At 38.4% G+C, this 13,044-nt stretch overlaps 1 protein-coding gene across 1 annotated transcript; it reads left to right on the top strand.

Moving 5' to 3' along the window:
• Positions 1-1,485: 1,485 nt before the first annotated feature.
• On the top strand, positions 1,486-11,097 carry fam180a (family with sequence similarity 180 member A). The gene is made up of 3 exons (XM_032589338.1): positions 1,486-1,778; positions 9,069-9,166; positions 9,280-11,097. The coding sequence occupies exons 1-3, from the start codon at positions 1,700-1,702 to the stop codon at positions 9,607-9,609; spliced, it is 507 nt and encodes a 168-aa protein (XP_032445229.1). The 5' UTR covers positions 1,486-1,699; the 3' UTR covers positions 9,610-11,097.
• The last annotated feature ends 1,947 nt before the right edge of the window (positions 11,098-13,044 follow it).

Consider the following 13,044-nt stretch of genomic DNA (forward strand, 5'->3'; position numbering starts at 1 on the left):
AAGCAGACCAGAGCTCCAGCTTGCAACTCCGAGCTGCTCCTCTCCTCCAGATTTCACCTGAATTTACTTACATTTTTGTAGAGTCCAAAAAAAAACAAAACAAGGTGCATACTGGAAAATGAAACATGAAGAAAATCTTTAAATTTCACTAACATAAGATTTTGTAGGTCTGTCCAGTTCAATTTGTTTTAAATACCAAGACTGACAACTTATTAATTTTGACTTTTAAAGCCGAATTTGAAACTTTCTTTTCTCACTGTGTAACAATAAGACAACAGGGAAGTTTAAACATTTTCAAAAGCAAGAACTGGAGGCACAACTTCATGCGTATAACATATCTGGAAAACCTACTTCACCAAGAAGCAAAGGAATCACACCATTTCTGTGGCAATTAACGATTTGTTAGGTAAACTGAGACAAAAAGAAAGTTTTCAGGAGATTCAGAAAAAAATAACGAGTTAGAATTTTAAGTTTTCAGATCAACTAATAAAAAAACTTCTAACCAACTCTTCTCTATGTATAAAAAAATTACACTGCAAGAAAAAACCTTTTATCAAGTATTTTTTTGTCAGTTTTCTGGTTAAAATATCTTAGTGCGCTTGAAATGAGACAAAACTAACTTGCAAGTAACTTTTCAGCAATTTATAAGAGCTTGTTTTAAGTCAATAATTCTTTATTCTTTTCCATTTTATAAGTAAAAAATCTGCGAGTGGAACTAAATATGAGGAATTATTGATTTGAAACAAGCTTCTGTGTTGCTAAAAAGTTACTAATAAATTAGTTTTTTCATATTTAAAGTAAATTAAGATATTTGCACTGAAAATGGCTGGTAAGATTTTGTGTGCCACATGTTGAATCAAAAAATTAAATTGTAACTAAACCACAAATTAACTTATTTTTTTAATAAGAACTGTATCAATTGTTTCATAAGGTTGCTAAATTGTGTTTCTGTGCAAATTGTGACATTTTTGTGTAAACTTTTTTAATTCTGCAATATTTGATCCAAAATTGTCTCAGTTCTGCCCTCTTCGGGTCAGTCCTTTATTTTTCATAGCGTTTTATATCCTTATGAGAACCTACAGGTTCAGGTTTTAATAGAAAAAAAAAGTGTGATTTTGTGACATTAATAAAAAAAGATATTATGAGCAATCTATGATTCAGTTGGAAAGGTCAATAATGTGGCATTTCTGTTGGTTTATTTTAAGTTAATCCAACGTGATCGGCTTTTTCTGCCTCATAAAGGTTTGTGTTCCCAGGTGAAGACTGTTCTGATTTCGTCTTATTATTTTTAGTATCATTATGATCAGTCTGGCAGCATTCAGCTTCATCACTCATGTGATGAAGCATTCACTTGTATTAATTGAAAAGAGAGGAGAAAAAATGAAAAGTCACCCAGTGAGTGAAGACCGCCTTCCAGTGGCTGAGAGAGAAGTTCATCCAGGAGGGCAAAAGCTCTCCCAAAAACTGATGATTTCCAGATGGGAACCAGACTATCTGGCCTTAACGGGGAACACACACACACCCCCACACACACACACGCACACACGCTCAAAATCAAGGAGGGAGTGTGAGATTTGACAGAGGGAGGAGGAAATATAAAATCCTCCACAATAGAATTGCAGGAGTTATTTTTTGTCATGATTGCAGTAAGTTTGACAAGCAACGTGTGTGTGTTGATTTGTGTTTGAGGATCATCAGCATGGCGCGGAGGTGGTGGGCTCTTCTCGCCGTCGTTTACCTGTCCAGCCTGCAAGCGGCCGCTCGGCACCAGAGGAAAGGTAGGACCACGCTCCTTAGAAAAAATAAATACACACAAATCCTGCCGTTTTAAAACATTTCACCGCTGTTCTTGAGAAATACGATCTTTGAAAATTAATTTCTCATGCAGAACCGGAATCGTTTTCAAAAGCTACAAACATAATAAAATAGAAATAAGTCATAAATAATGATAACTTAGTCTCAGATGTGCTGCTGTGAAAGAATGTGTTTATCTTCTGGAGTAATTAGGAACACTTGACACTCAGTTTCCAAAGAAAAATGACTGGCTTGTTGTTACTGGATACGGACGCTCAGGAAATTCCTGTCCTAATACTCACATCGCTCCAAGTCTTTCGACAACACCGCTGATAAAATATCAAGATATTTACTTGGTTTTCAATATTTTACATCTTTTTTCTAGATAAAGATAAAACTTTCTACAACTTCTGTTCAGAAAAAAAAGCTTCTCTTCAGTTTTACAAAAAATATAGATGTTTAAACGACTATGATGACTTATAATGTTCAAGTTTTCTTTTTACAAAAGTACAAATGATAATCTCTGTAGTTTGATTGTAGTTGTGTTTCCACAGTTACCACCTGATTTTACTCTGATTTTGAGCTTGGTTTATTCACAAGTTTTTCCACATAAAGTCACCGTTGTGTCGTCGTGCTCCTCATTCATCGTCAACATTATCTGATGCTTTCTGATGACCGCCCTTCTGAAAACGTTCTGGATCCCTTCTTGTATATTTTCTCATGTTTTTTATTCTGCATTTCTGCTCTCCTATTGATATTTCTTTGCATTTTAAATCACAAAACCGTGAAATTTCGGGCACTTCTGTTTTGTAGCACCAGAAACATCGATGAGTCTTCGCCAGGTTTTAACAAAATGAACTTAAAACCAAACGTGTCTGTTGTTGCTTTGAGCTGCCAACAGAAAATGTCAACAGTAAAGAAGCAAAGTGGTTGCATATATTTGTTCTCAATCATCCCTCATTGTCAGTTCTCCCTGTAATTCAGCGTGACTTTGTTGCAGCTCACTCTCACAGATTGGACTCACACTGGGAGTATTGATGCTTCAGCCTGTTTGCTCTGAAAACGCTTGAATTTGTATCCGAGTCACAAGAATGTCGCCACTTGACAAGATTTTAACACTCATCTGGAGGTGAATTGAAATGCAGAAGATGAGCTGCTGCTGTGAGGATTTCATTCTCCTTTCTGTCCTTTTCACCTTTCTCTAATGCACCCAGAGAGATCTGGACTTCTTTTATTTTTTTTAATCCATTCGTTTGTTTGCTTGTTTTTTCTTTTGTCTTGTCGAAAGAAAAAAAAAAAACATCCCAGTAGCCAGGAGCTCTGTTTAGCCCGGCTAATTAATGCATCATTGTTGTTCTCTCATCTCCTTGCAAGCAGTTAGCAGGAGATTACAAGCTCCCTGCTTCCACATAATGACATGCAGGAGAAGTCTGCGCATACAAACATTGATTGTGTGGTGAACTGGAGGACAGAAGGAAACCCCCAACAAAATCATCAGAAACAAGAAGGGAGCTGAGTCAATGTGATCAGACGTCTGGGCTGAAATTTATTCTGAGAACAGCCAGACAAAATAGGAAGGACTTAAATGTGTCAGTTTCCTGAATTAGCATGGCAGAGATTTTATATTTTTGTTTTTATAGAGCATTTTAAGGGTTGTAGAAAGTATACAATAAACGAAAACAGGTGGCAATGAATAACAAGTCAAAAGGAAAAGAGTTTTAAAAAATGTATAAAGATGTGTAGGTTTAAAGGGCTGAGGAAATGTAGTTCTTTTAATATAACTGTATATAGACATAATGTCGGGTTCTGGGGGTCTTGGTCCTTTTTTCCTTTTTGTTTTTCTTTTCCCCTCTTCCTGGTGTTAGTCTGTAGCATCACTGTGGCCCACTAGATGGAGCCAGAGGCTGTCCACCTGGGAGGCGCACCCATGGGTTTTACGCACCTGGCAGTCATCATCTCATCATCCTCTGGAGGTTAAAAGAAGCTGACTGCCAGCACTTCGACGCCGGAGTGTTTTACCTGCTTGGAATCGTCTACTCCTCGGGACGATTTGGATTCTCCAGAGTGACTTCCATCCTGGCTTTTTGGTTAAAGCCATCCTCGTGACGCCGTGGACGGTACCCACTGGTTGCCCGAGTCCCGTTTTTACCTCCCGTAAGATCTCAAGATTCTCAGTTGTCATCGGCTGGCAGTCGGACGTCACCTCCACCTCCGTCAAGTCATCGCTTACCTGCCCGCCCTCCACCGCAGCCTCCTTGCCGAGGAACCCGCTCGTTTATGGAAGCTGGATCCGTTGACTTCAGCCTGGAACCCACAGACTACCTCCCTGATTGTGATCAATCTTTCCCAAGTAAGAACCTGTCTATTCTCATCGTAACTCCCGTTTCCCAGTTGACCCGAACTCACCATCTCCTCCTGTTTCGCAGTTTTCCGCTGTCCTCCAGACTCCACCCCAGGATCCCCACCACATCACATTACTTTGCTTCAAATAAAAATCTTTAACTGATTTCTGTTCTCTGTGGTGTTCTGCATGTGGGCAAAGCTTTAACGCCAACATGACACATAAGTAAGTGGTATTAGTCTAATTTCTAGAGCAAATATGTCACTACACTTAAAATAAAACTAACTTGCGTGTCATTTTTCAGCATGAAATGGGAGCTTGTTTTAAGTCAGTAACTCCTGGAGAAAGTTTTAGTTTCACCTGCAGATTATTTCACTTTCAATACAGGAAAATATCTTGTTACAAGTGAAACAATCTGAAATAATAAACTTTTTCATGCACATTAATTCCGTAATGTGCATGAAAAAGTTTATTATTTCTTTTGAGTTAATTTTGTCTTTATTTCAAGTGTAATAAGATATATCAAAATGTACAACATTTTATTGTACATTTTACCAAGTACAACAAAATACTTGGGAAAATGCTGGGGATTTTCAATGCAGGACTAACAATCATGCGCACACACACATCTAATTGCAATTTAGAGAGACCAGAGGAAATTGGAGTACCCAGACAAAACCCACCCATGCACAGGGAAACATGCAAACTCCATGCAAAAAGACCAGAAGACTCAAACCTAGAATCTTGCTGCAGTACTGCTGCTATATTCAGTTATACTATTTTTCTTTACAATTTATTATTTTGTTGTATAAAATAGAAATGAAAAAAAAAATGCAACTCACTCCAGTCTTTTTGAGATCTCATCCCTGCAGTGGGTTCTGGATAAGCAGTAATCTTTAACCTCCCAGTTTGTTGCCCTGGGCAACAACCAATAACATTTTGGTTTGCATCATTAAAAAATTTATGTTTTCTCTGCTGCTGATGTAAAGTTGCAGCTGAGTTATCTGCTATGGCTTCTCTATATGTGCTGCAATCACACTGAAAAGGTTTGTACTGATCAATATATTATATTTTTATGTCTAAATCCTCAGAAACATTTAGGTTCTGAATTTCATTGCATTTGAGTTCAGTGATGTAAGTTATTCCTGTATTTTTATTTACTTTTTCAGCTTTTTTTTTTAGCGCTCACTTGTTTTTTTTCTTGATATTGTTTATGGTTGTTTTCCATGTTAGCCTTCTTCAGCTGCAGCACATTCACCTAATTATACTCACCTGGTCCTTGTGAACCAGTGAATCAGTCTGTGATGTGATGGCAGAATGTAAATATAAGCAGCGATTCCATGAACAGCAAAGTGTTTTCTCACTATGAAGCGTAAAGCTGGAGTTTTTAATTCTACATTCATCCAGCAGGTTAGATAGACACTGTATGGGATTACATTAATACCAAAATGTTTATACTTAATGATGAACTTGGTGACTGTAAAACATGTTTTCCCTGGCTGTGCCAATAACTAAGAACTAATCCGTGGTGTTTTATCGCTCTTCTGAACATTTATTTTGCCACAACAATGAAGAATTAAACTTAGGTTGCTTTGGGTAGCAGAAAAATTATTTGCTGTACTTTCCACATGTAATACTCTAGCTTTACTATTACATAAGTCAGCTGGTTGTAAGATTGAAGCCCTGAGACAAAAAAAAACAACTTTATTTGATAATATGAAACATTTAAGTGCAAGACAACATCATGAGTAGAAGAAATAGATAACAGGGCAAATATTTACCATTATGGCTTACAATAGAATAGTCCCAGTATCAAATCTTTTTTTTCTAGTCACTCATTATGTGAACCTATAATAAAACCATATATCTCTATATTCTTTGTAAGTGGGGAAAGTTGAAAAATCGGAGATGAATAAAGCAACTATTTTCTCCAGTGTAGCTCTTTAGCACTCTGTTAGACATCTGTTGCTTCATTAGGTGGCAGGATGTTGGTGTAATGCTACACAGATGACCTTTTGACCTCTGGCTGCTGCTGGTTCTCGTCTGCTTTCTGTTCTCTATATTTAGAAGATGAGGAGGTTCAAAGGCAGATCTGGAGAGGCTTTTTGTCTTCATTTAAAAGAATCGTGGAGAATCCGTCCTGATGCATGAGCTGCTGCACCACTGGATGATGCACGACTTCCAGAGCTTTAATATTTTTTTTCTTGCTGCGTCTGTGGGGGTGAGGACGCATGCTGAGGCTTGAAGGTCGGGAAGTTTCAGTACCAGAGCTGCTGCCTTGTTCTGCATTTCAAGTCATTTCCTAGACTGGTGGTAATTACCTTTTACATCTGGGTTATGGGGTTAGTACAGTTTGTCTTTCAGTTAAGATAAAGTTATGAATGAAAGCTTAAAGATATATTTACCATGAGGCATAATTAGGTGCGGTGGTGACCCATAAAAATCCAGAGAATAATGAACTTATTATACATTTTCCTTGATTTTTTTTTGTGTGATATTTTCAGCAAGGTTTCCCATAAAGAATTTGCTACGCCCGGTGCTTGGAGTGCTAGGGCAGTCATTCAGCCGTTCGCTGCGTTTTTGAGTTAAAAGTTTTTTAAAGTTGACTGGAAATTTGAAAATATCACTTGATAGTTATGCATTATTGGAAGACTGGAAGATTTATGCCTAAACACCAACTATAAAGTCTTAAAAAAGGCAATAATTTAAAAGAAACTTAGATAAATTAACAATGCCAAGTCTGGTGGGGGCACAAGTAAAGCCTGGTGGCCCGCCAGACTTGTAATACACTGAGGGAAATGATGATTGAGTATCAGGTGTAGCGTAGAAGCTTTGTTTGTGTTTTTGTGACACTGATGTAAACAGTATTGGTCTCCCATCATCTTCTTGTTCAAAGAGTTGTAGCAAATATGTGAATAAAGTGTTTGGATTCTAAAGTAGTTCAATTTAACACAGGTATTTTAATGAAGAAGAACATGTTTTTGCACCTTTACAGCTTAATTCTTGGAGAATTGGGCTACAAGCGAATATCTAATCACATATAAAACAAGAAAATACAGAAGTTACATATTGGCCTACTCATAACTCATAGTATTTTGTAAATGGACTCTACCTGAGTGGTTCAAACATCCTGCTTATGGTTTTGTCGAGAGCTTTCAGATAAACTGTGGATTACAGATAATGGGCCATGATTTGGACAATTATCATCCTGACACTGGTACACAGGGAGAAAGATGTTCTGCACATCCTGCATGTTTTAGCTGTTAAAGCAAAGCCAAAGCACCAACTGGAACTGAACCAAGCTAAAGACGGGTCCGCTTGGTCCGCTGCATGAGGATTTGGCTGACCTCATCACTGTAAACTGGAGCTAAACGTGTCTGTCTGGCACAGCCGCAGAGCTAACACGGCGGATTTATGAGCCGATGCGGTGTTGTAGAAGAGCTGGGTCCAAATTCAGATGAGACCCAGTGCTTTTTATTGTGCCTCATTAATATTTGGGTATTTTTTTTAAACAAATATGCAGCGTGAGAGTCCGAAGAAAACCAGAAAACATGACGCAGTGGATTATAGCGGCAGAATATGTAGAACATTTTCCTGCATTTTGATGTATGCTCTTTATTATTATTATTGCTGCTAAAATAGATTTTAAAGTATTTTTCTCATTTGCAGAAATGAGACTCATCACCAGAAAAAGACACTTAAAGCTGAAAATGTCACAATAAACTGAATATTGTGGTCTTAACGTTGTGAGACCTTAGATGCCACACATCATTGTGTTTTCTGTAAAAACACAACTCATTTTATCAATATTATATCCCATTCAGCCTATTTATCAACAACATTAAAACATCCATTTTTCAGGATGGTAATCGACATGTTTGATGAAGTCCTTGGCTAACATTAGCTTGTTTCGTTTTATTTTGATATGACTCTTTGATACCTCGGTGTGGATCTAGTTAACTCTGCGGATGTGGTGCTTTCATAACAAGTTGTGTTGCTGCACGTTGCTTTGAGCATCATTCAGTTTAATGAATGATGCTTTGTGTGTGTCTGGACATAATCTGCAGAGCAGGTCACATGATTCAGTCAGGAAATGAACGTAACTGCAATAAATGAAAAACAAGCTTTTTGGTTTTTTTATTCCAATAGAAATTTAATCTTTTTTTTTATTTTTCCCAGTTTCCCTTTTTGCATTATCTGTCTTCTTGCTAACTGCTGCCCTGCAGTGTCTTGTTTCACCACCATTCACAACTTTCTGTTCCTGTTTTGGTTACTAATAGCTTCCTTTGATTTGGCATTATATACTTCCACAGTTAAAGTGGTTCTTGCTAGAAGCCACTTCAAATGCCAATAGTGTCATTATGTTACATTGCTACTGGGATGCCCACTGAAACTTGCCATTTAGCTCCTGCAGCCCTGAGGTGTTACGGACAAAAAGTCCAAAGAAAACCATCAGTTTAAAGGTTACATCAATGAAATGCAACAAAAAGACATTTAAATCCATGCTGGAATATTGTGCATATTTACTCTGCTCTAAGTTGTCAGATCCTGGGTGCTGTGTCCTGCGAATATGTCCAACATTTGGACTGGAAATGGCAGATTTTAACCAATATTTGATTGTTTCTGCAACAAATGAGGCAGCGGGTGTTTAACTCCACCTACTTCAGATTATTGGATCCAAAGCAGATACTATTTTCTCTGGAAGCACCAACTGTAGTGCCACTCATACAGAAGCATCCACGTATCGGGTCGAAGACCAATTATCCTCCTCTCAGCTGGAGCCAGAGCCTCTGCCACCCGCTTCATATTTAAACTGTAATGAATCTGTGTTTACTCGACCTACGGCCCACCCAGGCCCTCGCCTCGTTAAATAATGTGCTGCAAATTTCTTAAACACAGCCCAGCTTGTCTAATTGAATTTCCTGTCGTCCAGCTCTGTATCCGTCTGCGTACTTGATAAAGCGTGGGGCGTGCTCCCTGATCAATCCCACCTTCCTGCACTCAGAGGAGGACGCTAAGCTGCTGTTTGAGGTCAGTTTGCAACTTCAGATAAGCCTTAGTCGATGTTCGGAAGAAATCAGTTGAAACTTTGGAAATATGTGGCCATTCGAGCACTTCCTGAATTTTTGTTCCTTTCTTTGCAGATTCTTCTTGCCGGAATGCAGATCCAAGGTCAAGAGCGCCCTCTGCTGATCCCAGATGAGGAGCTGGCCTCCCTGAAAAGCGTGAAAACCCTAGAAGTTATCTGCGAGGATGTGCTGCCGAAGAAGCTTTCCGATATCCGCCGCCTTATGGCGGACCTGGCCCAGCGGCGGCGACCGCTCGGCTGGCAGGACTTTGAGAGAACGGTGCTGACTTTAGTCTACAGCTCACAGGTACTCAGTCAGATCAGCAACCAGCACCAGAAGGAGCTGTGGATGGAGACGTTGGTACAACTGGTCCGTGCTGTTCAACGAGACCTCACACCGACCTGAGAAAAACTGAGCTTCCATCTCTACAACAGCTTATTAGGGACAATATAGATAGAAAAAGAAGAAATAAATTTCTGTCAAAAACTCAGAAATGTTCAAGAAGAAACAAGGACATTTGTAAAATACTAAAGACGAAAACTTTAACTTTAATGGCTGCAGTAGTTTGACCCTTTCCCTGCCTGTTTGATGTTTTCAAATAACTTTCAATGTTTTTCTCTGTCTAAAAACGATTTCTCAGCTCATTTAAATGACTTCCAAAAGCTATTTTACATAAAAAGCGAATAGCGCATCAATATCCTTGATTGCTCGTTTAAGAAAACGAAGAAACGTCTGAAGGTTTGCTTCAAAGGGCCCAATTTTTCCCCTCTTAATGCCGGAAAAGAGATTTCTTCTAATAAGGTTTTTGTGGATTACTTATTTCAGAGTTGATGGAGGGTAGTTATGGATCTTTTGAGTGGTTTTCTCTCCTTCATGGAATTAGTTTTGCTTTTGCTTTCACTTTTATTTGTTTTATGCTTACACAACAATTTTCAGGTTTCATTTTTTCAAGGATAGACCTAGTGAAAAAAAAATGGAAAGGAAAAAAGAAAACGATATTCAAACTCTTTCTGGTTATAACTTGAAGCCGAGTACAATTTAATTGTATAGGGAGAATAACATTGGTGCTTATTGTGCAGCATTTAGTGTAAAAATAACAATAGAGGATTTACAAAAGGTTAACCCCTTCATAAACTAGAGATTTTGTGCACAAATAAAATAAGAATGTTTGAAGGAGTGTAGACGGAGCTTTCCTTTATATGAAAATTGCATCAGGTAGCACGGTGGGGGTGGAGTCATGCTGTGGGTTTAACTACCACTAACACTGGAACATTGCATAAATTGGCTGGAAAACAATGAAGGTTGAATTCATTAACTTTGTCTCACATCAACAGCTTGGTGGCTCAAATGTGGACAAAATTCTGCATTCTCATCAGCTTATTTCTGAATGGAGTGACATTAAATTCAGGATTTACCTTATAGGAATATAAAGTTATGTTTAAAAACTGGAAGTGTACCAGGAAGTCCTCAGAGTTTAATCTTTACACTTTCCACCAATCCGATTGGTCAGAAATTCAACCAGAATTTCTCCAGAAGTTGTTTCTGATGAAAAAAAAAGCAAGTCAAGTTGCATCTCATCAAATATTAGTGGAAATTTATTAATATTTTCCAGTCTGTATGTATAATTTTGACCCTATGTGAAGTATCAAAAATGTATAGAAAATGTAAATTGCTGCTCAAACGTTTGTATTTTCTTTTTTGATCCTCATTGTTGCCATTACATCCTGAAACGGTTAAAAAACTACAATTTAATGGGAATCACAAGCCTGTTGTAAGTTTAGATGAACTTTTTATCTATGATATTTTTTCCTAGGTTTGTATATCAGTCACTAGTTTTCTGCTGAAGAGATTGAGCTAAAGAGGAGAAGTCCATTTTGGTTCTGATGCAGATTTAAAAAAACAAAATTAGTTGTTTTTTTTGTTTGTTTTTCATATTTACATGAATTATTGAGTGAAGAACGTAACTCCGAGTCATTTATCCACTTAAGTGGATAAGAAACTGAAATATATCCAGAACAGAACCAGGATGTAACTGCTCTGATGTTCGTGTTAAGTGAGCGCCACCAAGTGGCTGCATGCGGAAGTGCTATTTTTCCAACACAGCACTGTGGTCATTTCTGATTTATACCAACTAGAGAAATGAAACCAAAATTATAAATATCAATATTAGCATTTACTCTTTACCAGAAATATGTGTTGCAAAATGCAGCTACAATTTAAAATTTGATGTAAAAATTTTAACATGTTTCTCAACATAATCACTTAATGAAATTTATGAATTTTCAGACAAGAATCTATTTTCTAATGCTCCGTCTTTTTATTGTGATAGAGAATAAAACAAAAATTTCAAGTGATTTGTCTTTGCTTATTCAAGGTTTATTTTGTTAAATTAGTATTTCTTCTCACTATTAAACATATGTTTACATGAATACTGAACTATGCAGCTTCTTGCAGAAGACAAATTGCAGATTTATGGCCATTTACATAATTTCTGATTTATATTGTATGATGTTACAGAAACATGTTGAAACGTTCAGAAAATAAAACGATGCTTTTGCTTTTCACTACATTTTGCGTATGAAAACTCAAGCTACACGTGCAACAGTAAATGAAATGCATCCTGCAAACGGATCAAAATAAATTCAGCTCAAAATATTCACTAGATGGCAGCATTTCCCATCATGCAATCAGTCAGAAGCATTATGTGCTGCTGCATTTTGTTGCTGATTGATCCGGATGGAATATGTCCAAAGCAACTAGAATAGGTTTTTTTCTTTGTTTTTGAGGGTTTGTGACAATTTTAATATTATTGATTTATACAAATGTAGAGAAGACTGATGCAGTGGAACAACCGTAACCATGTGGCATTTCTAACTCGTTGCACTTTTTTAATTTGAGCCGAGTTAATTAGACCTGAGGCTCGTCAGAACTGGAGTGCGTCTCTCCTGGTCGAGGTTTTCTCTGATCACCTCCAACTGACGGTTGTTTTGACTCAGGCTTATCGGCTGCATATGTTCTCCCCCCTCCCCCCGCAGCTGTCAGGCATATTTCTCATGCTTCAAGTCTTCCTCCGCTGCCAGGGAGAGACGAGGCATCACGACATATCTACGTTTTTATGGTGGAGCATATGGAAGAGAGAGGTGGAGGAAGCCAAAAATAATTCCTGATCTGAGCCACAGTGAGAGCCTTTGACACAATATCTTCATTTGTTCTCGGAAAACAAGCCATTACCCTTTTCTTATTTGGAAAATACTGTCAGTCTGTGTGGGAATAAAGCCCCAGAGTGAGCATCCAGATGTAGAGCTGCATGTTGGGAGATGATTTATGACATGTAACCACAAACAGTGTGAGGTCATTAACATCTGCCCCTCAGCCACTGCCTGGCCAGCGTCTCTTATCCCGCCTTCACTAACACCACACTTAATCATCTGGACTTAAGCTGTATGATAGCACAGCTTCTGATGCACTTGGCATTATAGCAGTTCATCATCAGCAACCGCAAATCGAGAAACGGGTGCAGGTCGCTGTTGCAGGCCTGTTATTCATACGCGGCTAATGTGGAGTGTATAATAGTAGCGGCGGCTTGCAGAGAGGTGGTGCTGGAGGGCGAAGCCGCGGAAGGGTTGGACGGATGAACAGGCAGATAGATGGGTGGGCAGAGGTGGGACGCATTAGTCAGGGAGTGGGATACCTCTCTGAGAGGAGGGGAGCCAATTGCACAGCCTGAGTGAGAGCAGACGGCCTCCTGCGTCTCGCTGCTTCCAGGAATCAACACGGTTTTTCACAGAAACATCAAAACAGCTGGAGAGAGGAGCAGACAGAGCTGCTAGGGAGGTAGAG

This window comes from Xiphophorus hellerii, chromosome 17 (assembly GCF_003331165.1).
Source record: "Xiphophorus hellerii strain 12219 chromosome 17, Xiphophorus_hellerii-4.1, whole genome shotgun sequence".
Lineage (NCBI taxonomy): Eukaryota > Metazoa > Chordata > Actinopteri > Cyprinodontiformes > Poeciliidae > Xiphophorus > Xiphophorus hellerii.